The 26,793-nt window shown below is 39.4% G+C and overlaps 1 protein-coding gene across 1 annotated transcript in view; it reads right to left on the reverse strand.

Moving 5' to 3' along the window:
* Positions 1 to 26,793, reverse strand: part of IPO5 (importin 5) — a 60,306-nt gene that overhangs the window by 20,866 nt on the left and 12,647 nt on the right. Inside the window, exons 4-13 of the mRNA XM_032314524.1 lie at positions 23,557 to 23,650; positions 17,308 to 17,388; positions 14,472 to 14,664; positions 11,469 to 11,571; positions 10,263 to 10,359; positions 9,937 to 10,041; positions 7,510 to 7,632; positions 7,306 to 7,426; positions 5,464 to 5,551; positions 3,171 to 3,277 (exon numbers count right to left, since the gene is read on the reverse strand). Coding sequence (XP_032170415.1) covers positions 3,171 to 3,277; positions 5,464 to 5,551; positions 7,306 to 7,426; positions 7,510 to 7,632; positions 9,937 to 10,041; positions 10,263 to 10,359; positions 11,469 to 11,571; positions 14,472 to 14,664; positions 17,308 to 17,388; positions 23,557 to 23,650 — 1,112 coding nt within the window. The remainder of the gene's footprint in view (positions 1 to 3,170; positions 3,278 to 5,463; positions 5,552 to 7,305; positions 7,427 to 7,509; positions 7,633 to 9,936; positions 10,042 to 10,262; positions 10,360 to 11,468; positions 11,572 to 14,471; positions 14,665 to 17,307; positions 17,389 to 23,556; positions 23,651 to 26,793) is intronic.

Genomic DNA, 26,793 nt, shown 5'->3' on the forward strand with positions numbered 1-26,793 from the left:
GGGCTTGAACTTATGACCCCAAGATCAAGAGTCCCGTGCTCTACTGAACTGAGTGAGCCAGGTGCCTCAGTCACATTTCTTTAAAAAGAAAAAAAAGCCATGGAGGAAAGATGCTGCTTTTAAAGAATGTTTATTTAACAATATAATACATAAACACAGATGAACTTCATTTGTATTCTATTGCTAATAGCTACGTGATTTTAGACTAACAGAAATTAGCTAGACAATATTTAATTAAACCTTCCTATTATATTGTAATATGTAATTTCCCTGACTCTCAATTCTAAATACTTGTATTTGTATTATTGTTCCCTTTGAGGTGTTTCATACAGCTTGTGGCAAAAAGCAAGAGATACATAAATACCGAAAGCTAGTATCTGTAAAGCAATGGTTTTCAAAGTGGGGCCCAAGAACCCTGGGATTCTCTGAATCAAAACTATTCTGATAATACTGTCTCTCATGAGGGTCCAGTGGGGTACTCCAAGGATTATAAAACATGTAAGATCCCATGAGACTGAAGGAAGAAGCAGAAATAGGAACTATTTCTAAATATCCTAAGATATTTAGAAAATATTTACAAAAATGCATAAAACATTCTTCTCACTAACATGTTTTTGTTTTGGAAGAGTCATCATTCTTCATGAAAAATGATTATTTGTTAGTGTGCAATGGGTTTAATACCGTTATCTTTAAGTGCGCATTTTAAATGTTTGTTTTCATTTCTAATGATATAAACATTGATACACCACATAAACAAAAGCACTCTGGGATCTTCAGTAATTTTTAAGAGTGTAAAGGGGTCCTGAAGACAGAAGGTTTGAGAACTGCTGGCTTAAGGGTTAACTAAAGTTGCAGTAAAGTCTGATATTTTATCAGACTTAGCTGTTCACTTTGGGGAGCCCAAAACCCACATAAAGATGAACTCTGTAGTGACTGTTATGTACCTTTTCTGGATTCTGTTATGTACCTATTCTGGATTTTTAGTTCACAACTTCATACATTTGAAAGATGGCTTGAGTTGGTCAAGAAAAAGCTGGTCAACTTTTCTACTAGAAAAAATTTCTGAGAAATTCTTAATTTTGCTGTTACGTATTAAAACATATTATTTATAACATTATTAAATATTTATTTTTAGTGAGTTTCAATTACTCAACAGATCAGTAAGCCAAAAATTTTCAATTGAGGAGTGATCACCCTAGGAAAGATGCTAATCTTTGCACAATGAATTTACTAATTTAAAGAAGAGAGGCAATAATTACTGAAGGTCTCCATATTTGGTTCAGAGAAGAGAGAGATGCCTACACATCTCCAACAGGCAGTCCCTGAAAGTATGTTCAGCAGAATGTGATCCTATGGTATAGGGATTTGGAAATGGATTTTCTCCTTTAAATTTTCCTTTTTATTATTTAAAGCAAAGCCAGTAGAACAATCTTTAAAAATACATGAGGCTCATGTGAAGTTAATAGGACATACATACTGTTTGCTGTTGCTGAAGCCCTCTTTGCACACAAGAAATACATCTCTGCATCATTTTTTCTCGTTTACAGATGAGGAAATTAAGGGGCAGAAGATTTGCTTAAAGCCATACAGTTAACAGTAACAAATCTTATTAAGAGTTCACTGCCATATATATAAAGCCTCTGGCATCCAGCTAGTAAGCTGTAGCAGAAATTTAAAAGCCAAATTCTTGAACTACAAGTCACAGTCACATCCACATTGATTTGAAGAATAGTGTGAACCAACGGTGAGACAGTGGCAGCTAGGGTGATCCTGTGCATCTGGGCTACTTTCTTCATTTTAAAAATGAAAAAGCTAGATACTTCCTAACAGCTCTTATAACTTAAGCAATCTTTGATGCTGTCTCCATCCCTCTGAAGGGACAAAGAAACTGTCAATAAATTTAGGAGGGAAAAAAAGGGGAAGATAATTATCCAAGACCCAGATACACAATCACATCATTAAAAAAAGGAATACCGGTTTTGGGCCATACCTTTTCAGGAGAAGAGTCTTATATAGGATAAGAAAGAATTAGGTAAACTGCATAAAGCCTCCAGTTCTCAATGATTCACTTTGATTTGAAGGTAGTCTTTTGTTACAACTCTGTTTTACTACTTTAAGATGCTGAATCAATGGTCGGACCCTCAAGTGTCTATCTTGTATGTAATGTGCCCTATAGATATAAATACACATACAAGTATGCCAGGATTTCTGTAGAAGAGTGTATGCATTAGCATTATTTGTAATCAACAAAAACTATTAACTTTTAGTGGAGTATTGTAGAAGGCTATGTGGTTGTTAAAAAAATGAGGGGGAGCTGTTTATGTGGTGATACAATATACCCTGGGGTAAAAGCTTAAACTGAGTATGGTGTCCATAAGGTATGTTCAAACTTTTTAAAAACTGCATGTATGCACAAAGGAGGTCAGACAAAGTGTCAGAGACCAATTAACAGTGGTCATCTCTAAATCTAAGCCACATTTCTGTATTTGAATTTTTTAAAAAAGCTAAGCACCTTAACTCCATAATTAAAGACACAAAAAAGAAAGGGGGGGGGGCACCTGGCTGGCTTGGTGGAGCACACTGGATGCAGAGATTACCTAAAAATAACATCTTAAAAAAAAAAAAAAAGACAAAAGTAGAACACCTATACAACAATTTTTGATACTGCTATAAATTACAGGTACAGAGGCTGACAAATGACCAAATATTTGCTATGAAAACAATAGCAGAAATACAGAAGAGGCTTCACTTCCAATTATACGTTTTTAAAAACAAAAGGGAGTGGATAAGGGAAGATGATATGAATTAAATATGCTAATATTTCATAAACAATAAATAATGATATCTTATTTAAAAGTTAGAACCTAGATTATTTCTGCCTAGGGAGGAAATCTATAGTTTTTCCTTGGATTTACAATTTCCTCCTATGCACTGAAACCAATTCTAGGGAGGGAACTGAATGAACATTTGCAGTAGTGAGAAAAAGCGTTCTTCCACATAAGACTGAGTGGTTCTAAAGAGGACGAAGTAGGATTTTATCAGGACCATACAAAAGTTGGGCTAAGCGCAGGATAAAAAAGGCAAAGAAAGTAAGTCTCAGTGCTTGTCTGAGTTTAGGATTTAGAAAGCCACACTGCACCCCTTGAGCATTTGAGGGAGACCCGGCTTACGATTCTGGAGCATCTGCATGATGTGTTCCTTGATCATCGGCAGCACCAGCTTCCCACCGAGTCCGCATGCCATTCGGTCCAGGGCGCTTTCCCCAGCAACTGCATTGCTGCACACAGACCAGAGAAGGGATTGACCTCGCTCAACAGACACAAGAACTGTGCACCGGATACACGTACATCTAAACACATTATCACATTCAACTAAGGCTGAGAAAGACCAACTCAAGCCATCTTCCAAATGTATGAAGTTGCGAGCTAAAAATCCAGAATTAAAGAAGAGGGGGAGGGCACATAACATCTTCTTGACTCATTCACCCTGGCGTAACAAGTCCTGTGGCTCAATCTTAACTTTCAAGACTCTGCTCTCTCTCTCCCTCTTCTGCACACACCCCTCACTAAAGCTTTGATGCTTTCGAGACTCAGAGGTGTGAGCGGAGTGTTTAGAAGAGCCTTGTTATCTCCTCTCCTGGACACATGCCCTTCAAACTCCTCAACGGACAGAACCCGGGAAACTGAAAGCTGTGCTGAGACTCTGGAGACTGTCTTCCTTGCTGTGAGCTCATTTGCTTTCTAAGGGGTGCAAACTGCACTGCCACAAATTATGCACAGGGGAAACTCAATTCCAGTGTTTTCACTGACTGAAGAAACTGAAGAAACCTGGCCGTCAGAGCTTTCTGCACTGTTCTGAGGGAGTGAGTCTCTCATGCCCATCATCGCAAACGGTCAGGAGGAGCAGACAATACAGAGGGAGCTGTAAATATCTTGAGGATTACTCAAATTCATCTTGGAAATATATTTAAGACCTGTTTACTCACAGATAGGAAAATCTTATTCATCTAGACCAGAAAAAATTGCTTTTGAAAGGCCAGGGAGCAGCACATTACAGTAAGTGAACCAGAGAAACTGTCAGTCTGACCAGTCTGAGCCTGGTCTTCCCTGCAGCCCCATGAAGTAATTTCCAGTGAAGGATTACTTTCATATATCTCAAAACGGCATTTAAACCAGAGTAGGCATTTCTAATCATGGGACTAGCCGCAAAACACACTGTATATTCTGTAAGGCAAATGTCTTTAATTTTACCTAATACCTGTTACAGTAGCTTATACCAACTACCAGCCTTTCAGGCGAATACTTTCGATTCTTTTTTTTTTTTTTTTTTAATAAAGATTTTATTTATTTGACAGAGAGAGATCACAAGTAGGCAGAGAGGCAGGCAGAGAGAGAGAGAGGAGGAAGCAGGCTCCCTGCTGAGCAGAGAGCCTGATGCGGGGCTCAATCCCAGGACCCTGAGATCATGACCTGAGCCAAAGGCAGAGGCTTAACCCACTGAGCCACCCATGCGCCCCTCGGTTCTCTTTAAGAGAGAGAGATAGTATGACGCACTGGAAAGAGTAAGAGAAATGGTATGAAACCCCAGTCTACAGACTGGCTAAATAAAACCCGGAGAGATCACTCAACCTCGCCCCTCCATTTCTGAATCTACCTGAGAATGGACCTTTAGGGCCACTGAAAGAATCCATGAAGGTAATGCTGCATTCGCATTTAAGAGGAGACCATCAACACCACTGGGCAGTGACTTAGATTCTGGCGGTCTCTGCCATAGGAATCTGTATCCATGACAGCCTCTTAAATCTGAGTAAGTTAAAAAGTAGCTCCGGTGTCACCGTACCTTGGAGTACAAATCTTGCCACCACTGTCTCCTCTCTAGCCTAAGGTTAACTTGTGCGAAATTGGGAAATCAGAGCATTTTGCCAGGAACTGTGTGGAAACAACTATTTTAAGTGAGGTCTACACATATAAAAGCATTTTTCACAATAAAGCTTCTTTACACATACTTTAAGATACTCTTACACTAAAAAAAAACATTGAAAACTTAGAGTAAGATGGGGTGGAAAAGATTATCTACTTTATTAAAAATATTTACAGAATCTGACACAAAGCCGAAGTGTCAGGTGCCCACGTGGCTCAATCGGTTAAGCGTCATGATCCTTTGGCTCAGGTGGAAACTCTGGAATCCCAGAAGAGAGTCCTACATTGGGCTCTCCGTTCAGTGGGGAGTCTGCTTCTTCCTCTGACCCTCCCCCATCTCATGCTTTCTCTCAAATAAAATCTCAATTAAAAACAAAAACAAAAACAAACCCAAGTGTCCCAGTTTCCAAACTTAAGTTTAACTTTAGATTACAGAATGCAGCAGAAAGAGACGGGCCCTAGAACCCCAAACTCCGCTGCAAGCTGTACTCACTCCATTCCGCCAAGGGTGCCTCCAACAAAGCGTCCGGCATGCGCAATTTACCTGTCAAAGTCATCATCTTCCAGCTCATCTGCATTTGCCCAATCCTCATCCTCTTCGAGGTCAACCATCATCGCTAACATCTGAGGAACTAAAGCAAATCATCATTTCATACCCAAATACTGTGGCTTTTTTATTTTATTAGTATCACTGCTTACGAACAAGAATTTTAAATAAAAACCAAAGGGTTTACTTTGTCTCTAAGACAGAAAAATTATTTGCCTATGCCCTCAACAACTGGTTTGTTAATTTTTAACCTTTTTGCCACATTTGCTTTAGATCTTGTTCCGCTTAAGAAGTAACATTAAAAATAAAAGTCAAACTTCCCAGATACTATTATATTCTTTCCTTTATCACCAGAGGGTAGCACTGCCTAAAATCTATGCCTCATTCCCAGGTGTTTTTACACTTGAACTACAGATTTCTCTGTATACAAAATACAGGACTAGCTCAAGCTTTTAATTTTTACACAATAAATAATACCATATTACATGTATCCTTGGACAATGCTTTCTTCTCAACACACATGGATTTCAACTTCATTCCTTCACGGTGTTCTATTACATAAACACACTACTCTACTAATCAGTATTTTAGTTGTTTCTAATTTTCTCCCTATTACAAAATTTGCTTTGATGAGATTACTGTTCACACCTCCTTGACAAGTTTGACTTCAGGGCATGAAACTGTTACAGGTATCTTCAATATTAGTAAGAAAGATTAACTGTTCAGTATAGTGGTTGCATAAACGTGCTCCAGAAGTCTGAAAGAACACCTGTCTTATTTCATGACCATGTGTGAGATGCTCTGAGCTGTAAGAGTCCTCTGCTCCACACCTTTCATCAACAGTTGGTAACTGCTGAACTTTGTGGCAACTTGGGACACCACAACTGCACTGGTGTTTACTGACACTGAGCAGCCCTCATTAGCTCGTTCCAATTCCTCCCTTATGAATTTCTGGTTCCTACCTGCTGCGTTGCCTGTTTGCTACAGACCTGAACTTGCTGAAGTCTGTGCAACTTATCCTGTTTTTACTTACGGTATATTTGGTCAAAAAACTGTTTTAGTATTCACAAATTTAGCAATGTTTGCATCTATGGCTTGTGAGTCACTCTTAAAAAACAAAACAACTTTCTCTACTCTCAAGCTTTACTTTTAAAGAGTATTTATCATTTAGATATTTAATCAACCCCAAATTGGTTTTTATAGGGTATCTGAGGTTGGGATAGATTTTTGCCACAGAATGGCCTTTAGTCAACTGTCTATCTTTGAGAGTCCGCTGTATTTCCAGGTGAATGGATCCACTCATAGATCCATCTGCTTCCTACGACCCATCTGTCTCCCTTTATCACCAACAATTTCTACAAAGTCACAGGTGAGAAGGCTAGATCTCTACTTTGCTCCTGTAAATTGTCTTGGCTACTTCAGGACCTATACTATTTTACATGAATTTCAGGATCAACCTTATGACCAACTTCACTGGATTTTGACTGAAACTGTAACAGGTTATACATAAGTTTGAGGAGAACTGATATTTAGTTCTCCTATCGGTCTTTCAACATGTTACCGAATTTCTCCCATAAAAGTCTTCCACATCTTCTGATTTATTTCCAGGTATCACAAGTCATGCCTACAACACTGGGATTTCAGAATATCTGCAGCACAGCCACCGTGCTGGGTCCATGCACATAAATACGTACAAAAAGACATTTCTCCACATTCATCTGATAGTAAAAGAACATTCACTACATTCTCAGCAAATCTGTGAGTTTACACAACTCTCAGCAAGTTCATCCAACAATTTTTCTACTTTTAACACAAATTATTTAAAGACCTTTGACTTACTGGTCTGTGCAACAATGTTGGTATGTTTTCTTAACATAGCAGCTGCAGTCTCAGATAGGGTCACGATTACCTCAAGGGCAAGCTGGCGTTGCATATTATTGAGGCTGGTGTCTCCACACAACTACAGAGAAGATGTATTTGTATGTGTTTAATAGTTTAGATTACTAAGAATAAACAGATCATTTACCAAAATACCAAATTTACCTTTAGACTTAGCTGTAAAGCAGCTTCTAAATGAGGACGCAAATACTTTGGAACGGTATCTGCAATCTCAACAAGAGATTTGAGGACTGAATCGTCATTCTGGTAGCACGAGTCATTCACCGCCTGGAAAAAATGAAAAGAAAAAAGGTCTATGTCCAAGAGTCACTTTACAGATGTGATGCCTCACTGTCAAAACACTTGTTAAGATGCAGACAACAGAATAATATTACTGAAGAGCATTTTCACTAAATAACAACTTAGGAATCTATAGAAGCAAATTCACAGCCACATGTATACCTTCCTTTTGACTAAAATTAACTAGAAACATACAAATATTTAAATCCAAGTCAGAATTATAGTAACTAGCACAATAAGCTTAAGGCTGTCAAGGAATTCTTTTCATGACCACAAAGAATCCCTTTCCTCTGTCCCTCCAATATCCAAATCCTTGTCTTTTTCAGACATGCAGTAAATACTAGACCTTATGTATGGTACATTTAAAGTGTCCAGGGACACCTGAGTGGCTCAGTTGTTAAGCGTCTCCTTTCGGTTCAGGTCATGATTCCAGAGTCCTGGGATCGAGTCTCACATCCCGGTCCTTCCTCAGCAGGGAGCTTGCTTGTCCCTCTCCCTCTGCCTGCTGTTGTCCCTGCCTGTGCTCTATCTCTGACAACTTAATAAAATTGAAAAAAAAAAAAAAAAGTGTCCAATATTACTCAGTTTATTTCTCTTTGACATCAAGTTAGCTCACTGTGGTATTTAAGAGTACATTTGTATGGGGGTGCCTGGGTGACTCAGCGGGTTAAAGCCTCTGCTTTTGGCCCAGGTCATGATCCCAGGGTCCTGGGATCGAGCCCCGCATCAGGCTCTTAAAAAAAAAAAAAAGAGTACATTTGTATGTACCATTGCCTATTTCAGAGTGACAACTCCTAGAAGTTTTGGCTAACATTTTAACTTACTCTAAATTCAGGAGAAGAAAAATATGAGATTAGACTTAAGCAGTGAGTAACTCCCAAATTTTTTAGGTAGTAAACCACTAAAACGACAGAATGGAAAAGTTCATGTTTGTCATTGACCCAAACTATCTTCAGTTTGACAGCACAGGGAGAAGTTTCTACTGGACCCAGCAAAATTACTCTGGGATACGCAGAATACATACAGGTCTTTTCAGTTTTAACTCCTCCAAATCCTCTCTAACCCAGTGTCCTCAAGGGGGACACTATTTCTCCCACTTTTCTTGGTTGTCACAATGACTGAGGAAGGGCAAAGTCCGGGTTTCTAGACAGCCCACATCTGTGACACAAATGCTCCCAAGGAACTCACAAGACAATAAAAGTCAGATACTTCTAAAAATGAAAAACTCATTTATAATGATCTGAACCTAAAACCTAACTCACAAATTATTTTTTGTCTGCTTTTAATGTCCCATGATTTCCCCCACCTGGAAGTGCAAATTCTATATAAATTAAGAATGGATACATATTTCGTTTTGTCCAGATTTTTACCATTTCTGGAAATCAAATCATCAATACTAACTGCATTCACAGTGTTTGCCTTGTCAACTGTATCTGTCAGTCCACATGTTTAGCCACCATGTTTGTATATGTCAATTAAAAATCACCAAGTCTATGTCTTTTGTTGTAGCCATGCCCTACCATTTATAGATTGAAAAGCATGCCATTTCAGTTTATTCTTTTCTTTTTATTTCTTCTTTGTGTTAACTTAGGGCAATATATTTGTATTTTTAAAACTATGTGTACATAAGCATGTCACCTATGCATTTCAAAATCGAATATGCAGTTATTACAAAATATGGGTCTAACAAGTTGCTCTAACTTATACAATGTTCTTTTACTTTCTGATTAAGGCAGGAAAGTATCCCTAAATTAGTTAACACCTTTGGGATCCAATACTGACAATTAACCATAATCTGTTCACTTTATAGTACAAACCATTTCAAGTCCTGGGCTTAAGAGTAAGGACTACTGTCCAGTTTGGGTTTGGATCACGTTTCCGTCACTTACCAACACTGTGATTCTGGGCAAGTTTCTTACCCTCTCCTCTTTAGCGTCTCCTTCTGTCAAATGGGCATTAAGTTTCATGGGTTATTTGGCTGATCCTATGGTAATAACTTATGTGGTTATATGTTCAATAGCCATAAATTGCTTTTATCATTTACGTTCTGGAAAAATTTGAAATCCTAAATATTTTAAAAGACCAAGAGTCTATGAAAGGCAGGAGATCAGAGTTCAGTGGGGACAGAGGCTTGCATGTTTTGTTCACTGCTGAATCCCTAGCGTCCAGTGCCAGCACACAGTAGGCAACCAACATACTGAATAAATGAATACAACAGAGAACTCTGATGGGACCTTCAACTACAGAAAACCAGTAGGATACAACTATCACTCGTTTGTACTGTTTTCCTACCTGTAGGAATCCAGGTAACAAGTCTGCAAAATGTTTGAACAGGGCAACGTTATGCTCATTTGCGAGGATAAACGCAGCTGTCGCTCTCGCAGATAATGTCCTGATCTAAAATGAAGACAGTAAAACAGGTCAAACGTGCGAAATTTTTGATGGATGCAGGTTCAAGATTTCTTACTCCAGATGAAATTTTTCTTCATCAGTAAAACTTAGTATTTATATTTTGAAGTATTAAAACTAAAGATAATCACCAAATATATACATTTCCTCCCCAAGTTAAATGTTCTATTAAATTTGGTGTTAGTATTAATGGAATTGAAATTCTTTACCGATGGATGTTCCTGATCTTGCATACACTGAACTAACATCCGTTTGATAACATCTAAATAGTGCTGCTGTTGGTTCCCAAAAATTCCAGGAAAATTCCTAAAAAAGATCCAAATGACATTATATTTTAGTGAAGCATCAGCTAGAGCATCTAATGCTCTAATCTAACCTTAAACATCAGCCTGACCCAAGGGTGCATTAACCTACAAGGCTGAACATCATCTGCCCATCCTCCAAGCAATCCTCTTTTGGGGTTGGGCGAAAGGCAACAAAGAGTGGAGAGGATTAGACTGACAGCAGGGGCAAGCCGGGTGCTCACATGCTATCAGGAGCCAATCCCAGCCCCATGCTTTATCCTTATCACTCTGCTTCTGTAGGAAGGTGACCTGGAGTACAGGACGGGACAGAAGCAAGTACAAGGTTTCAGATGGTAGCTGCAGTAACCGTGCTGCCAGACAATTTGCTCCTAGACTCGGTCGGTAATCCAGGTAGTCCAAGTTCTGTTCTACTGCAACTGTGGTTAGCAATTATAATGAATACTTTCAATTAATTCTGTACCCTAGATTACCAATACAGGTGAGATACATCTGAAAACTGAGGTAGAAAATGGTGGAGTATCTACCCTTATCCTTTTCTGATGTTCAAGACAGATCTCATTTTTAAAAATGCACATATCTTGGAAAGTTATAAATCCAATTAATTTTTACCACAGAACTGTATAACATGGACATATTTTTTCTTAGTGCAGATAATCATAATTCTCAACTTTGACCATTTGCTTGTAAGTATACAGAAGTTTATTAAAACACTGTGTAAAGTTTGGCTATAGAAGATCCAGAAAACAATGGGGATTCACCAGCCTTTTCTTTTTTCTTCAAGATTTCATCATTCAAATGGCTTTTTAAAAGATATATTTATCCTAGTATACTGTGTCAATCTCCAAATAAAGAAGAAAATATCTTTCATGGAATCATAAAAGGCAAAGGATTTTTTAAAAAACTGCAGAGAACCCTTGTGTACAAAAAAGGATTATAAAATGAAATTAAAAGCTTTTTTTTTTTTAATCAATTTTACTTCCAACACAAATACCAAGTTCACCTAAAGGCATTATTTAAGTCTAAAAAGTCAGACTAGAACAATCCATTAAAATGTGTTTTTGCACATTCATGACATTCAATTTCTCAGGACATGAAGATAAATGTACGTACCAGAAAATGTGAAGGGCAGCTTCCCGCAGTCCCATATTTTGAGAGCTCACTGAATCAAAAAGGAACTTCAAACCTTCAGGCCACTGATTGTTGCCATCCTCATCTAAAAGTAAAGAAATCAAGGCACGAAGTGTAGAAGTCAAAGCTTCAAAAAATGAAGGGTTATTCTTTTCATTTTATAAGCCTCAAAGTATGTAGCAGTAGAAAATGTCACATGCTCTACATTAAAAAAAAAAAAAATCCTAATACAATTAGGTTCTTTAACCATAAACATGGCATTCTAATCTTATAAAAAAAGCAACCGTGTTTTTGGGTTACGTAAGAAGAGATATCAACAGTGGTTATTTCCAAGGAGTAGCATTTGGAGAAAAGGCAGCACCATGACTATTTGATTGGTTAACTCTTATTTACACTATAGCTATTAAAGAGTTTATTTTTAAAAAGAATTTATTTTTACAAGAGAGAGAGATAGGGTGAGTGTGTGAGAGGGGGTCCGGGTTGGGGGAGGTGGAAGGGAGAAGCAGATTCCCTCAGCAGGGAGCCCGATGTGGACTCCATCCCAAAACCCTGGGATCATGACCTGAGCCAAAGGCAGATGCTTAACCAACTAAGTCATCCAGGTGCCTTTGTGGGGGTTTTTAAAGTTTTTATTTATTTATATATACTATTGCTATTAAAGAGTTTAAAAAAAAGGCAAAGTTAGTACTTGGTATCAAGATCTTGAAGCCAAAACACTGTAAATATTACCTTCAAACTGGAGAAGATCCAAGAGTGGAAATCCCAGGACCCAGAGCAGTTCTCATGCTAAAAAGGTGCTTATTTTTAAACCAGATTTTAAAATAAAGAATTTTTGTGGCAATTTGTAGTAAAAATGAGAGACCACAAAAATCTCTACTAGTTAAAAGACTCACAAATTATACTGTCACAAAGAATTTTAAAAGTTGTAGAAATTACAGATGACTTATGTATGCACTTTTCCTTTTTAAAAAATTTCCCTTCCATATTTTCTGAATTTTTTTGAAATGGCAAATGTGCTACTCAGCTGACATAAAAAAAAAAAAAAACCAAACCTTAATCAGTCCCTTTAACATAAAGATCATGCTTGGGAGCTGGGAGAATGAAATTGCTATTTAAAAAAAAAAAGAAAATCTATGGAGAGCATACTTCGAAACATTGTGGAAGCCTTTCCATTATTGGTGATTTTGAATTAGAAATGGTATGTGCACCTAACACAATTCTTATCTGCACACTTAAACTTGAAAACAGATTTTCCAGGCTACTTTAAAAATTCAAATTTAAAGGTTTCAGGGGGTTTTGAACTTATTTAAAATAATTTAACACATTTCCTATTTTTAAGAATTGGCTGATATCAGTCAGCTGACTTGAACAACTGACTTGGCATTATTGGTAGCGGAGATTAAGAAATTAGTGTCATACCTTAATACCCAGCAAATGCACTACTAGGTATTTATCCAAAGGATACAAAAAAAAGTGGATTCAAAGTGGGCACGTGCACCTCAATGTTTGTAACAGCACTATCAACAATCGCCAAATTATGGGAAGAGCCCAAATGTCATCGAACTTAAGAAACAAAACAGATGAACATAGGAGAAAGAAAAGAAAAATAAAATCATAAAAGGAAGCAAATCACAGAGACTCTTAACCATAGACAATAAACCAAGGGTTGCTGGAGGGGAGGTGGGCTGGGTATAAGCTAGATGGGTGATAGGTAAAGGAGGGCACTTGTTGTGATGAGCACTGGGTGTTGTATTTAAGTGATGAATCACTCAATTCTACTCCTGAATCAATACTACACTGTATGTTAGTTAAGTATTAAATTAAAAAAATATTAGTCATGATTTACTAATAAGCACAACCAACAATATTCTCCCATTTAGCCCTTATCCTCATGAGGTATCCTTTTCAACCTTTAAAAAGACTGCCTAAATGAATTGAGTTTAACATCATATCTATGAATGGGGTGCCTGGCTGGTGCAGTTGGTTAAGCATCTCTTGGTTTCAGCTCAGGTCATGATCGCAAGGTCATGAAATCAAGCCCTGTTTTGGGCTCTGTGCTCAGCGCAGAGTCTGCTTAAGATTCTCTCTCCCCTCTCCCCACTCTGTGTCTCTAAAATAAATGAATATTTAAAAAAAAATCCTATCTCTGAATCGGTCAGAAAAAAAAAAAAAGCATATTCAATTACATTATTATTTTTAGTGTGACCAAAAAGGGTTTTGATTATTGGTAAAATGCGTTTTTATTATTTATTTATTTATTTATTTATTTTTTAAAAAGATTTTATTTATTTATTTGTCAGAGACAGAGAGAGAGAGAGCAAGCGAGCACAGGCAGACAAAGAGGCAGGCAGAGGCAGAGGGAGAAGCAGGCTCCCTGCCGAGCAAGGAGCCCGATGTGGGACTCGATCCCAGGACCCCGGGATCATGACCTGAGCTGAAGGCAGCTGCTTAACCAACTGAGCCACCCAGGCGTCCCGGTAAAATGCGTTTTTAGAGATTTTCCTTTTATTTCACTGTTTAAAAACATTTTGGGAGTATTTCATAAAGTACACAGTATAGTGGTATAATAACCTATGTGCATAATTTACTAATATACAAATATAATAGCAAAAACTCCCTGAGTCAACACATTTTTGCTTCTGTTGGCAAGTTTAATCTACAAAGTAGGTTTTAAGTTACACTGTGCTTTCAAAACTTTACAGATCAAGGAGGAAATAAAACTGACAATTTTTAAGCAAACTACAAAATTATTTCTCCACACAGATGTTCTGAAGAACAACAGATAGGTACTTCACAAACATCTGTAATTTTTGGCTTTAAATGCAGAATCCATAATCATTCTCATTTTGAAGAGAGTAAATGGTACTCAGGTACTTAAAAATCTTCCTTTAAGATTCAACTGAAAAAAAAAAAAAGAAAAAGAAAAAAAGAAGGCTATACTCATTTTCAGCTAGAACACAATAATGAATGTATCTGCATACACACCTATTAAATTCCTGGCCAGCTCTGCAGCAATATCACAAATTTTTTTCCTCATGCTGGACTGGGTTTCCATTTGAATAATCATCAGTAGTTCACTCTTGATGGCAGTCTGAACATCAGAAGGAAGAGTTGGATAGACTTCATCAAATGCAGAGGACAAAAGACGTCTTAGGAGAACAGCAGCCATTTGTCTAGCCTATAAATGGATCATGTGGTTAATAACTTGGGTGTCTTAGGAGAGAAAAAAATTTCCAACAAACTACATTCACTCCACCATTGATGTATTTTACTATTCTATTTTTACAATTCATTTCAAAAGCAAAAACTAGGTAAAATACACCAACTCTTGTCACATTAGCCTACTGTATAGAAAATGCTACCCACAATCTGTTTTTTGTTCAAAGCTAAGGAAAAATCCCTCAACACAGATTACAAATAGGAAAATTCTTAGCCATGATAAACCTGTCTTGAATTTCTACTTTTAATACATTCTTTTAAGAAAAAGAAATTAATATACCCTTAGGATGCTCCTTTCCTACTTCTCCATCTGGCTGTCATTCTAGTTTACCTAATCTGACGCCTAGCCTGGCCTATCTCGCTGTATCACAGCCCTTTCATTAGCCTCTTAGATATCATGCTATCAAACCCACTTATCTTTATGCTTCATTCGAGCAAACAAACATTACAAGTTTCTAGTGCCTAAAAGCGCTCATCAATCTCAATGTGTATATTCTTATCCCATTTAAAAATCTGTAAAATTGGGGCACCTGGGTGGCTCAGTGGGTTAAAGCCTCTGCTCAGGTCATGATCCCAGGGTCTGCGATAGAGCCCCGCATCGGGCTCCCTGCTCAGCAGGAAGCCCGCTTCCCCTTCCTCTCTCTGCCTGCCTCTCTACTTGTAATCTCTGTCTGTCAAATAAATAAATAAATAAATAAATAAATAAATAAATAAATAAATCTTTAAAAAAAAAATCTGTAAAATATATTTAAGTTTGGCATTTTCTGTATAATATTCCTTTACATTATTTGAAGATAAATACCGTTTTAAAATTTTACCATATTAAATCAACAAGCCATTGAAACTATAAAACACAATTTTTCATCTTTTGTTTCATTTCTGGATGGCAACTACTCATTATCACTATAATCAGTTTGGGACAGTGACCAACAAAAAGGAGTTAAGCTACACAAATAAAATGTGCCAATTTTTTTCTCAAGTCATTTTTCACTGAATCTTTTTATCTTAACTTTTGGCAAAGAGCAAACTTTTAAAGAAATCTTTAATGCTCTAGAAAGGATTCAAAGTGGTTAAAATCCTTGTAAAAGTAGTTCAAGTTTATGCAGTTCTCACACTTACATTGACAACTATGAAGCCACAATCAAGATCCTGAGGCTAGTTCACAATCATCTAATTCCTAAATCAAATCAAGATTTAAAAAGGGTTCAATATATGTTTTTTAAAATAAAATTCGATAGTTTTTAGTAGTATTTATTCTTGGCTTTAAAATTTGTTTCATAGCGGGTGCCTGGGTAGCTCAGTTGGTTACATGTCTGCCTTCAGCTGACATCAGATCTCAGGTCCTGGGACCCAGCCCCACATTGGGCTCAGTGGGGAGTCTGCTTCACCCTCTCCCCCTCCCCCTCTTCCCTATCCATGCCCTCTCTCTGAGCGCACTCTCTCTCAAATAAAATCCTAAAAAAAAAAAGTTTTACAACCAACTTGATTCATTCTTTAACAATTAAAATAGCCAACTGTTTTTAAAGATGTTACTTTACACTTGTTCTTCATATTTAAATTAAATAATCTATTATAAAAATGAAGAAGTGCCTTCTGTCAGCTATTTTTAGAGACTAGAGCACTTTATACTGTTTTCTAAGCATCACCAAAGAACATCAAACTGCCAATTTAAACTAAGTGACCATAAGAAGTCAGGTGTAATACTATGTGGAAGTTTAGTATGACTTCCATTTCCCTCATGCTTTAATATTAGTAAATAAGCTTCACTATACAAATTAACTTTAAAAAAAAAAAAAAAATCATCTCTGTGCCCAGTGTGGGGCTCTAACTCATGATCCCTAAGATCCAGAGTTGTATGCTCCATGAACTGAGCCGGCCGGGCTTTCCTCACTTTACAAATTCTCAATCCCATGTTTCATAGGTGGGATTGGTTTTCTAGACTTGGGGTATTTTGATACCTTTTCCAAAATAAAGAAAATATTCATTTAACATTTAATATATATAAGGGTATTACTTCTGGAAAGGAAAAAAAAAATCCGCTGCTAAACATAGGAAAGCAGTAAGAAACAGTAAATCTGAATTTGGTAGAGTAACAAGGTCATCTGCTAAAAACCATGATTTAAAAAGGATTCAACAAAGTGTCTCTGTTCCTAAACATCTTTAGCACATACTCTTTACTACCTAGAGATGACTATAAGCATAAAAATTTTTAAGACAGATAATACATATTTTCTTAGAAACATCTGGAAACACATTAGAACACCAAATGAATTAATTTCCTCCTTTAGAATGGTTTCATGGAAGAAAATTTTTTTTCTACAGCTACAGATATCACTTAAATTTAATATATTTTTATGTAATTATTTGAAAACCATTAACTTAAAGTGTCCTGGATACATCATTTGACACAGAAAAAAGAAATTTCATTCTTAATAGAGGGTACTCAAAGAAAACTCTAACTGGAAAATAGCTTCTAGCAAATACTAGTTCAATGTTCTGGTAACGTCTATGCAGTCAACAACAGTTCTCATTACCCACAGACCACCATCTAATACCCAATTAGTTTTGTTAGAATGTCATACTCTCAAATACTCAAGTATACCTCCTCAGCAGCTGTTGTATTTCTGATGGCTTGTAAGAGGAATGTGATCTTTGACTGGCCTGGGATATTCTCATAGGTTTCCTACAGGAAAAAAAAAAAGTTTAAGGTTAGAATATGTTAAAAAATGTGATAAGCACATGAGTGAAAAGAAGTGCAGTGAAGAATGGGCAAGGTCCATGCACAAGAAACCATGTCATCTAGGTCTGGTGGTAAAACTCCCCCGTGAGACACAACATACAATTCAGCGGAAAAAAAAGGATGTCTAGAGAGTGACTTTCAAGCTCCCTTCCACCTTCAGCTCTTAAATTTTTCTCATGTATGTGCACAACTTCCAAACTTTTGCTTCTCTGATGAACAAAACTTAAGGCAAAAGAGGGCCAAAAAATTCTTAAATGTGACCTGAGCTACCATACAGTTAACTAAGGGCTCACCTAATATCCCTTTACATCATGGAAAACTACTTATCTTGTCATCATTTTCTAGATCTGATGATATAGAATGGTTCAAGTTAGCACTACTTAACAACCACCAGAGAGATATCTCAGATGAAGGAAGTCCAAGAAAGGGAAAGAACGCATTCAAATTCTTTATGCTAATTTTTCTTTCAAGCAAAGATTATACTAAAACTTATATACATAAATAAATGAACATGGCCAGGAGACTTTCTTATAATTTCTTTAATATCATTTTAATAATTATCTAGAAGTCTAGGTTTTGAGAATTAGGGCACTTCGTTCCTTCTCCGTGAATAATGTAAAATGAGAACACATTGGTTAACAATAAAAAGTTGACACCAATCAAAAGATGATCGTCAAACTAGATCAAAATATAAGATATGCATTTTCTATAAAAGTCGAAGGATAGATTTACATGCACGTATAATTCCAACAATAGCAGTCTTTTACTGTGGAAAACACATCATTCTCTGAAATATACTTGGAATCGTTCTCCCCAAGAAGATGCTTACCTTGCCTGCTCTCTGAGAACCACCACCCCATAACCCACCTGGTTTCTCTGGACAGAAGTGACAAGGACAAGGGAGGGAACAAAGGGTCTCCCTGAATCCACATCTACCTTATTATAACTTTTATTAAGTACTCTTTGGCATCTCTGAGATAGTGACAGATAAGGAAATAAAGGCTCAGAAGTTGAAATGACCTGCCAAAGGTCACATACAATAAGCATTAGAAAGAACTCTGGTTTTCTGAGGCCAGCGGTACTGAATGCTCCCTCTTTCTGGGTTTCACTCCTGGGGGTCCGTCTGACTCCACCAACCAACCAGTTCTATTTATGCAGTGTGCTACACAGTTTTCAAACTTCTCAAACATATCTCAATCCGAAGAATACGTGCAGGGGAAAGATTTCATTATCTTCTGATAACCTCAAGTTCTTTTCAAGTACATAGGCACACAGGAACGCAACAACGCTAAGAACTGTGACAACCATTTGCAGCTAAGGAGATGGTCTGCATTTATGTATACACAAATGAGGTAATTTATGTAGAGATATTCATAAGATGATTGCAAAAATGGCTATGTGCCTCGAGGTTTCTCACCTAATCTTTACGAATGCAACTGAAAGACCGGTTATAGCCTTTCCATTTAAACATGGTCTCTCACAGTACAATAAAAATGCCTTTTTAGTCTTTTTTTTTTTTAAAGATTTTATTTATTTATTTGAGACAGAAATCACAAGTAGACAGAGAGGCAGGCAGAGAGAGAGGGGAAGCAGGCTCCCCGCTGAGCAGAGAGCCCGATGCGGGGCTCGATCCCACGACCCTGGGATCATGACCTGAGCTGAAGGCAGAGGCCTTAACCCACTGAGCCACCCAGGTGCCCCTACCTTTTTAGTCTTTGTACCTAGCCTAGCCCCCATGCACTACAGATGCTATAAATGTTTAACACTTTAATTTCCAGTGGTCTAAATCAAGTTTCAGGGAAAAAATGCTTTACTAGGATATCACTCTCAGAAAACCTTGCCCAGCTGGGACTATTGATTTGACAGTTGTACTATGCTAATTTTAATAGACACTTATAAACAATAAGTCAAATACTAAACTCTATTCCATAAAGAATTAGAAGTCAAAGGAAAAGAGTTAAGTATGAGTGACATCTGACTCCTGAGACAGGGTTCTCCCCATTTGTTCTGTTCCTCTGTGGCAATCCAGATATAGTATTACATTTACACCATAACACTGGTCAAGGATAATAGTCTGGCAAAAAGAACACAGCCTTAAAATCAAGTTATTAGCCAAAGTAGGCTGAGTTCCACCAAAACAAGGATGGTATCTCTTTCTCCTTGTATTCCTAGCACCTACCACACTGGAGTGCAGCAAAAACAAAGAACATATATATAAAGACTATATAAAAATACAACTATTCTTTCTAAGAATATTCCTAGGCCAGGCAGGTTCAGTTAATGTTGCCAATGTCATGGCAAACAAAATTTCAATTCCATCTGATTTCACCATGAGCAATCAGACACTGTAAAGCAGATTTCACCTCCCCCTTTCCTGCCCACAAAGAAGAAATGTTAGTAAGTACTTATCTCACTCATTCCATAAATATTTATCGTGAGCCTGCATATTAAGAGGGGACAAGTTTCACCTAGTACAACTTTTACCTAGTAAACACCCTGGTTCCTCAAAAATCAAGTACATTTTTCAATATGTTGTCTTCCTTCAATTAAAATCTCATTAATGAAGTTCTGTATTAGAATCAATCAAAAACAAAGTCAATGGAGAAAATAAGAATGTAAAATCCATGCATATGATTAATAAAAAATACTTAAGCTTATGTCACATAAAAATGTTTCATTATGAATGCCATGGACATTCAACTTTGTATCATCTGCCAACTACTTATTTAATTGTTTATTCATGTTATTGTGTTTTGAGACTTAGGGGCATTAGAATCATTTTCTTCAAGCATCAGAAACATGTTTTGTAAAGTTAAAGAAAAAAAAATCCTTGAAGATTTAACAGAAAATATAAAGCCCACCGAATGGTTTATACAATGGATGTTTTAAAAACTTTCAAAAGTTTTAAAGAGAGGGGCGCCTGGGTGGCTCAATAGGTTAAAGTCTCTGCCTTTGGCTCAGGTCGTGATCCCAGGGTCCTGGGATCAAGCCCCGCATCGGGCGGAGAGCAGTGAGCCTGCTTCCCTTCCTCTCTCTCTGCCTGCCTCTCTGCCAACTTGTGATCTCTGTCTGTCAAATAAATGGGGGAAAAAAAAAGTTTTGAAGACCTTTAATGTTTTTAATATATCACAATAAAAGTCTTCTACTGTACTTGATTTCACATTTGAATATAAAATAAGTCACCTTACTCAACAGTTTGGTATTTGTGTCAACTAAATATTTTTATTTTGACTGAGTAAATTACAAAGATATCTACTGACTGTTTGCCAATTCTTTAGTTAAAAAAACATTCCTGTATTTGCTATATCAGACTGTAATACTCAATTTAGTTTGATTACTTATAAACAGCTCATTTCATAAGGCAAAAAAAGAGGTTATATGCAGCTAATTTATTTTTCAAATGTTTTCCTTTCTTAAGAAGCTCTACTTCCAGTCCAGCTTTGTGTCATGTGAGACCAGGAAACTACCCCTTTAACATTTACCTTTTTTGGGGTGTCAAATAAATAATATTATACTTTATAATACCTAATTTACATATTGATATATTTCCAGGATACACAAAGTAAAATAGAGTCTAAAAAAAGTAAAAATAGAGACTAACAGTATAGTTGACCCTTGAACAACATGGGTTTGAACTGCACGGGTCCACTTATACATGGACTTTTTTAAATGAATGCAGTATAGTACTGAAATGTATCTTCTCATGATTTTCCTCGTAACTGTCTTTTCTCTAGCTTAGCTTCTTGTAAAAATGTAGTACATAGTATGTATAACATTCAAAATATGTGTTAATTGGCTGTTTATGTTACTGGTAAGGCTTCTAGTCAACAGGAGGCTATTGGTTAAGTTTCTGGGGAGTCGGGGGTATGTGAGCCAGTGTCCCTAACCTCTGAGTTGTTCAAGGGTCAACTGTACTTTTCAACTGTTCTTTATGAGAAAATGTGCTGAATGCTGCTAACTATCCCCAAAGTGATGGAAGTGATAAAAGATTTACAACAGGCACCAATTGGAATTCAAGCTGAACCAGACACTGGTATTAAGTTCAATAGAAGAGAGATTCCCCACTAGGCTTGACAATAGAGACTTAAGCAACTGGAGGGAAGAGGGAGAATGAAACTCGCTTACTAACTACAGTGCTGTTCTGCTTTGTAACACATGGCAATTTCCATTATGGGTTAGGATTAAGAACTTATTTTGGTGAAAAATTACCTCCAGAGTTAGCAGAATGCATTAAAATGGTTTTATAGGATCATCACATCCCTCTGATAGGAGTGCAAATTGATGCAACTAATCAATGCACATTAGTTCCAAGGACAAACGCTACTTTTAAGTATTCCACAAGTAAACCAGCAAAGACTGAAAAGATAGGTATGCATGTATTCCTATTTTTAAGACGACACTGGGAGTCTAATGTCCATTCATAGGAGGGTTGGCTGAATAGTTCACTCATATGATGGAAAACTATGTAGCTGCTTTAACAGAATCTTTTATGTGGCAATGTGAAATATGTTGAGTGAAAAATCCAAGTTGCACAACAGTATGTGTATGATAGGCCCATTCGTGTAAAAATGAATGCATACATTTGCACTAGTAAAGATATTTTCAAGGACTACTCAACAAGACACTTAAAAGTAGTTATCTCTGGGGAATGGGATAAAAAACGATTTGTGCTATTTAAATTTTTACCCTGAACACGTATCACATGTATAATACATGAATCAAAAATCATTAGACTAACGTTAATAACTGTTTAAAGTGCTTTTTCATACAGAACTGACCTTCCTGTGTATTTACTTCACATATTATAAAACCACAAAGGTTAGCCAGCATATCCTAATCAAAGTAAATATTAACAACACTGTGATTCTAAAGACATCTGTAAAACTCAGGAGGACAAGAGGACTTGTCCCCCAATTTCATTAGCTACATGTAAAATTAATTTCTGCTCTGTAAAAATATCTAGCTGAACACCCTTCACTAAATCTATAATAATCTTTAATCTCCTGGAGGTAGAGAATTCTACATAAAATAAAATTTGAAGACAGGTTCTTATGATGCACTTAAAAGAATCTAGATAGCTTCTGCCCTTCCCTTTTAGTGTCTCACGTATACATCGAGTTCTGGCCATTGACAGCCTCAGTTCAGCCTTACACTGAACTAAGTGTGTCTTGCTGCTACTTGCTAAAGGAACTTGCAGATACATCTGAAAATACTGTCTCTTGTATCCACAGCTCCCCAATTTGGAGGCCAGGAGCCAGAGGTAGTTTTAAAGAAAAAAGAGAGAGAGAGAGAGAGAGATTGAGGTTAAATTAAATGAAATTAAAGACTTAAACATATGGGGGCACTGGCCCACTTAAACAACGGAAGTCCCAGGACATCGCAGTTATGTTAGGAGACCACAAATCTCTAGAGATCAAAGCAAATGTGTCTAAAGGAAGAATAAAGGTGGAAGGTGCTTAGAAAGAAACCCTAAAGGAAACTTCACAGAACTGGGGGGTGGGTGCGGGGAGGAGGGTAATCCAGCTTCCGATGTTGAGAACGAGACAAGAGAAAGAGGACTACATGGAAGTAAGTGGAAAGGCAAGAGAAGACACACATTTCAAAAGGAGGGGATGGGGGAGGGAAAGACGGTACCGGAGAATGAGAGGACGGGAGAGAAATAAGGGTGATGGGACAGGGAGCAGCCGGGGTTTGGGGCACCGGGAGGGCTAGGTTAGGCGGAGACCGAGGACCGAAGGGCGGCGGAGCCTCCCACCGGGAGAAAGCGGGAAAGGGGCAAGGGGAAGCCTGGGGGCCCGCCCCACACCCCACGTCCCTCCCCGCCGCCCGGCTTCCCCATCTGGGCGGGGGCAGCGTGTCAGGAGCAGCCGCACGTGTGTGCGAGGGGTGGCGGGGTGCTAACTGGCGCCCGGCGCCGCGGCGACAAGGGCCGGAAGGGCCCGGGGGCACGGCCGGGAGCCGCGGGCTGCCTCACACGTGGGCTGCGCGGCCGCCGCCCGGCCCGGCCTGCGCCGCCACGGCTGAGCTGCCGAGGCCCGGCGGGGCGGCGGCGGGGAAAGGGCGGCGCGCCGGCCCGGGCGCGGAGACGGGGGCGCGGGCGAGCTCGGTTACCTCTGCCTGTTTCCGGACCACATTGTCGGGGCTGAGCAGGTTTCCCAGGAGCAGGTAGAACTGTTGCTGCTCCGCCGCGGCCGCCGCCATTGCGCTAGGCGTGTGAGAGAGAAGGAGGGAGGGGAGACAGGAGCCGTGAGGCGCGCTGGCGGGCCGGCGGGAGGGGTGGGGGCGGGCCCAGCGCGGGGACCTGCACCAGCCGCGGCGCGGGGCTGGGGGGGCCGGGCGGGAAAGGGCCGGGCAAAGGGGAAAGGGGAGGATGGGGCGGGGCCTCGCGACCCCTCACCCCGCCGCGGCCCCCAGCGCCGGCCTCTCATTGGCTCTGGGCGCGGGAGGCGGGGCCGAGGCCGCCTCCTCCGGGGCCGAGCCGATTGGCCACGCACCCTGCAGTGCCGTCACTGGCGACTCGCGGCGGGCAGCCGGGCTGGTCGCGGACGAGGTGGGGCGGGGACTCTGCCGGCCAGCTGAGGCCTAGGGTGACGTCGGGAGGGTGGCGGGAGGGGCTGGCTGGCTGGCTGGCAGCGCCGCGCCGAGGGGCGTGAGGTCCGGCTGGGGAGGTGGGGCTAGCTCCGGAGCGCGGGAGATTTCCGCGCCGCGGGCTGCCCGGCCTCCTCCTCTGCCGCCCGCTAGCCCCTCCCGGCGGCCGGAGGAGTGCCCCCCAGCTCCAGCCCCCTAGGTCCCTTGGACCCGAAACCCCCACTCCCCAGGGAGTGGGCCCCTTAGAAACCCACTTCCCACTTATATTCCACCCCCGGGGTCCCAGACTCCTCCATCTGTCAGACCCTCCGACCTCCCCCAGGACTGTGACTCAGGCCGCCCCTCTCTCCCGCCGCGCTCACCAGTGACTCACACCTTCGGCTTGTCCGGGAGAGGAGTCACTCAGCCCTTAGACTCTCCCGCCAGGCCTCCCCTCCCCTCCCCAGCCCAGGGTCGCCCTGAGTTGTCCACGTAGCTCACATGCCTCCAGACCCCCTCCCCACCCAGGATCCGAGACTGTTCCCTCTAATTCCTTGTTTCGGGGTCCCTCTAATTCCTTGTTTCGGGGTACCGTTCTTCCAATGATGGGGAGAAGTGGAGAGAGAGAACCCCTTCCTAAAGCAACACTGGCTTGCAGGGTTGATCTAAATGTTTATTGGTTCCTACCGCCCCGAGACCTATTTTCAATGGCATAGACAATACACTCAATCTTCCTTTACAGCTGGAGCTGCCCAAATCGGAGAAAGCAGTGTTCAGATCAAAGGGTACTTCTCTTGAGCCCCTACCGAGTCCAGTGTTTTGAGCTAAGGGTAGTAGTGGAGAAAATAATAATTTATCTTTGCCTCAAAAGGACACTGTTAGGGACAAGGTTCCACACTGGGTGAGATGGAGAGTACTAAACTTCTGGCAGACCATAGGGAATTTAATTTCCTATAGATGTCCTGAAGTTCTGCTCTCTGGAAGTCTACTTTAAAAATTTGCTTTTAAGTGAATGATTTTAAGCCTTAGCTGTATATTAGAATCTAGGCCAGTGAGTCCAGAATCTCTGGGCGGAGGCCCGGGATCGCTATTCAATTGTGATTGCCAGCCAAGATCTCTTCAAGCATTCTAACCCATTGGTGGAGAAAACTCCCTCAGAAAGTTTTAGCTGTGTCAGTGATGAGTTTTCTACAAGAGGGCTGCAGACCTATCTTTGTAGAATTGATGTTTCTTAGATGTGACCATTTGTTCTTATGACACATTATTTCTTTAAACATAGACCATTATGTAAATTAATTTGGGGGTAGTTCTGTTGTTGTTGTTTGCTTGATATTTATTTAGGTCAGCAGTGGTCATGTCTGGATTGTGAGGAGGTTTTTTCCTCACCCAAGATTATTAAGATTTTGGAAGTTATTTGCCAAAACCATTTTATGACTAGGTTACCAGTGAAGGAAGATGAGGCTTGTTTAGGGTATGGCCTCAACTCCAGTTACTTTTTAACATCTGTGGTATGTGTTTTTATTGGCAATGACCCTATAGATTACATATATTTGTTTAATAATTATTAAATAAGAGAAATTCCAACGCAAGTCTACAGATATGTCAAGATAGGAAGCTCGTTTATTGGTAAGGTAAAGCATAATCTTATTTCAGTTTACAAATAGAACAAATTAACAACTGCTACAATATGAAATGTCAGCCTAGCCTTATTTTAATATTGTAAGTATCCAATCAAAAGGGAAGGAGATTTTTAAGGGTAATGAATAAAGAGATCCTCAAACGGGAGAAATTCCTGTAAACTAGAGGTGGAAATCAGCCATCCTGATAACTGAGACTAGTTCTCGTGTCCAGGAAGCCTCCAAAGTAGGAAATGCATTTCCAACATCAGGCTGGCCAGTTTGGAGAGTTCCTAATGCTCAGCCTTCTGGGAATTTATTGCACTTAGAAACCCATTTCCCATGGAGAGAGTCCTGTCTGTTTTATGAGCATAATCTCACCATAAGAGAGTAGCTCAGATACTGTATACTTGCAGCCTGCAGGAATATAGGTTTATTTCCCAAGGACATTAGATGGTGGAAGGTAAAGAACCTTGAACTTGAGTAGAGTGAATTTGGGTATTTGGTCTCTTACTACTTATGGGAACTTGAGTGAGCACTTAATGTCTCTAGGTCTCAATTTCTCATCTATAAAATGGAATAATAATGGCTGTTAAGATATGATATTAATCACAACAGTTCTGACATTAAATGACAATTGGAAATGAAATGGAGGAGTGGAAAACTTTTAAGTTTTGCTCACTCTGATTAGCTGTCATTGCTTTGGGCCAGTTAGTTCTGAACAGCCAGCCCCTGACGACTTTCACTTCGGCTTATTAGACCTGACCTACCTCTATCAAATTCTGGAGGACTATTTGCTCAGTGCATTTATAACCGCTTGTGAAAATGGGTAAGGTTGGGAAAATGGAAGACTTGAAGTTTCTCTCAACTGTGACATGAAATCCAGGTACTTTAGTTTAGTGTTTTTTAAGGTTTATTTATTTTAGAGATGGGGGAGGGGAAGTAGGGCAGAGGGAGAGAATCTTCAAGCAGACTCCCTGCTAAGCGCAGAGCCCCACTTGGGGCTTGGGGCTCGATCTCAGAAACCTGAGGTCATTACCTGAGCCAAAATCAAGAGTCTACGCTTAACTGATTGAGCCACCCACTGCTCTGGTAATTAGGCATTTTTGATGTTCCTCAGAAGGTACTGCACAATCTGGTCATGACCTAGTTATCATAATGCAGG

Source organism: Mustela erminea, chromosome 15 (genome assembly GCF_009829155.1).
Source record: "Mustela erminea isolate mMusErm1 chromosome 15, mMusErm1.Pri, whole genome shotgun sequence".
NCBI classification, from domain to species: domain Eukaryota; kingdom Metazoa; phylum Chordata; class Mammalia; order Carnivora; family Mustelidae; genus Mustela; species Mustela erminea.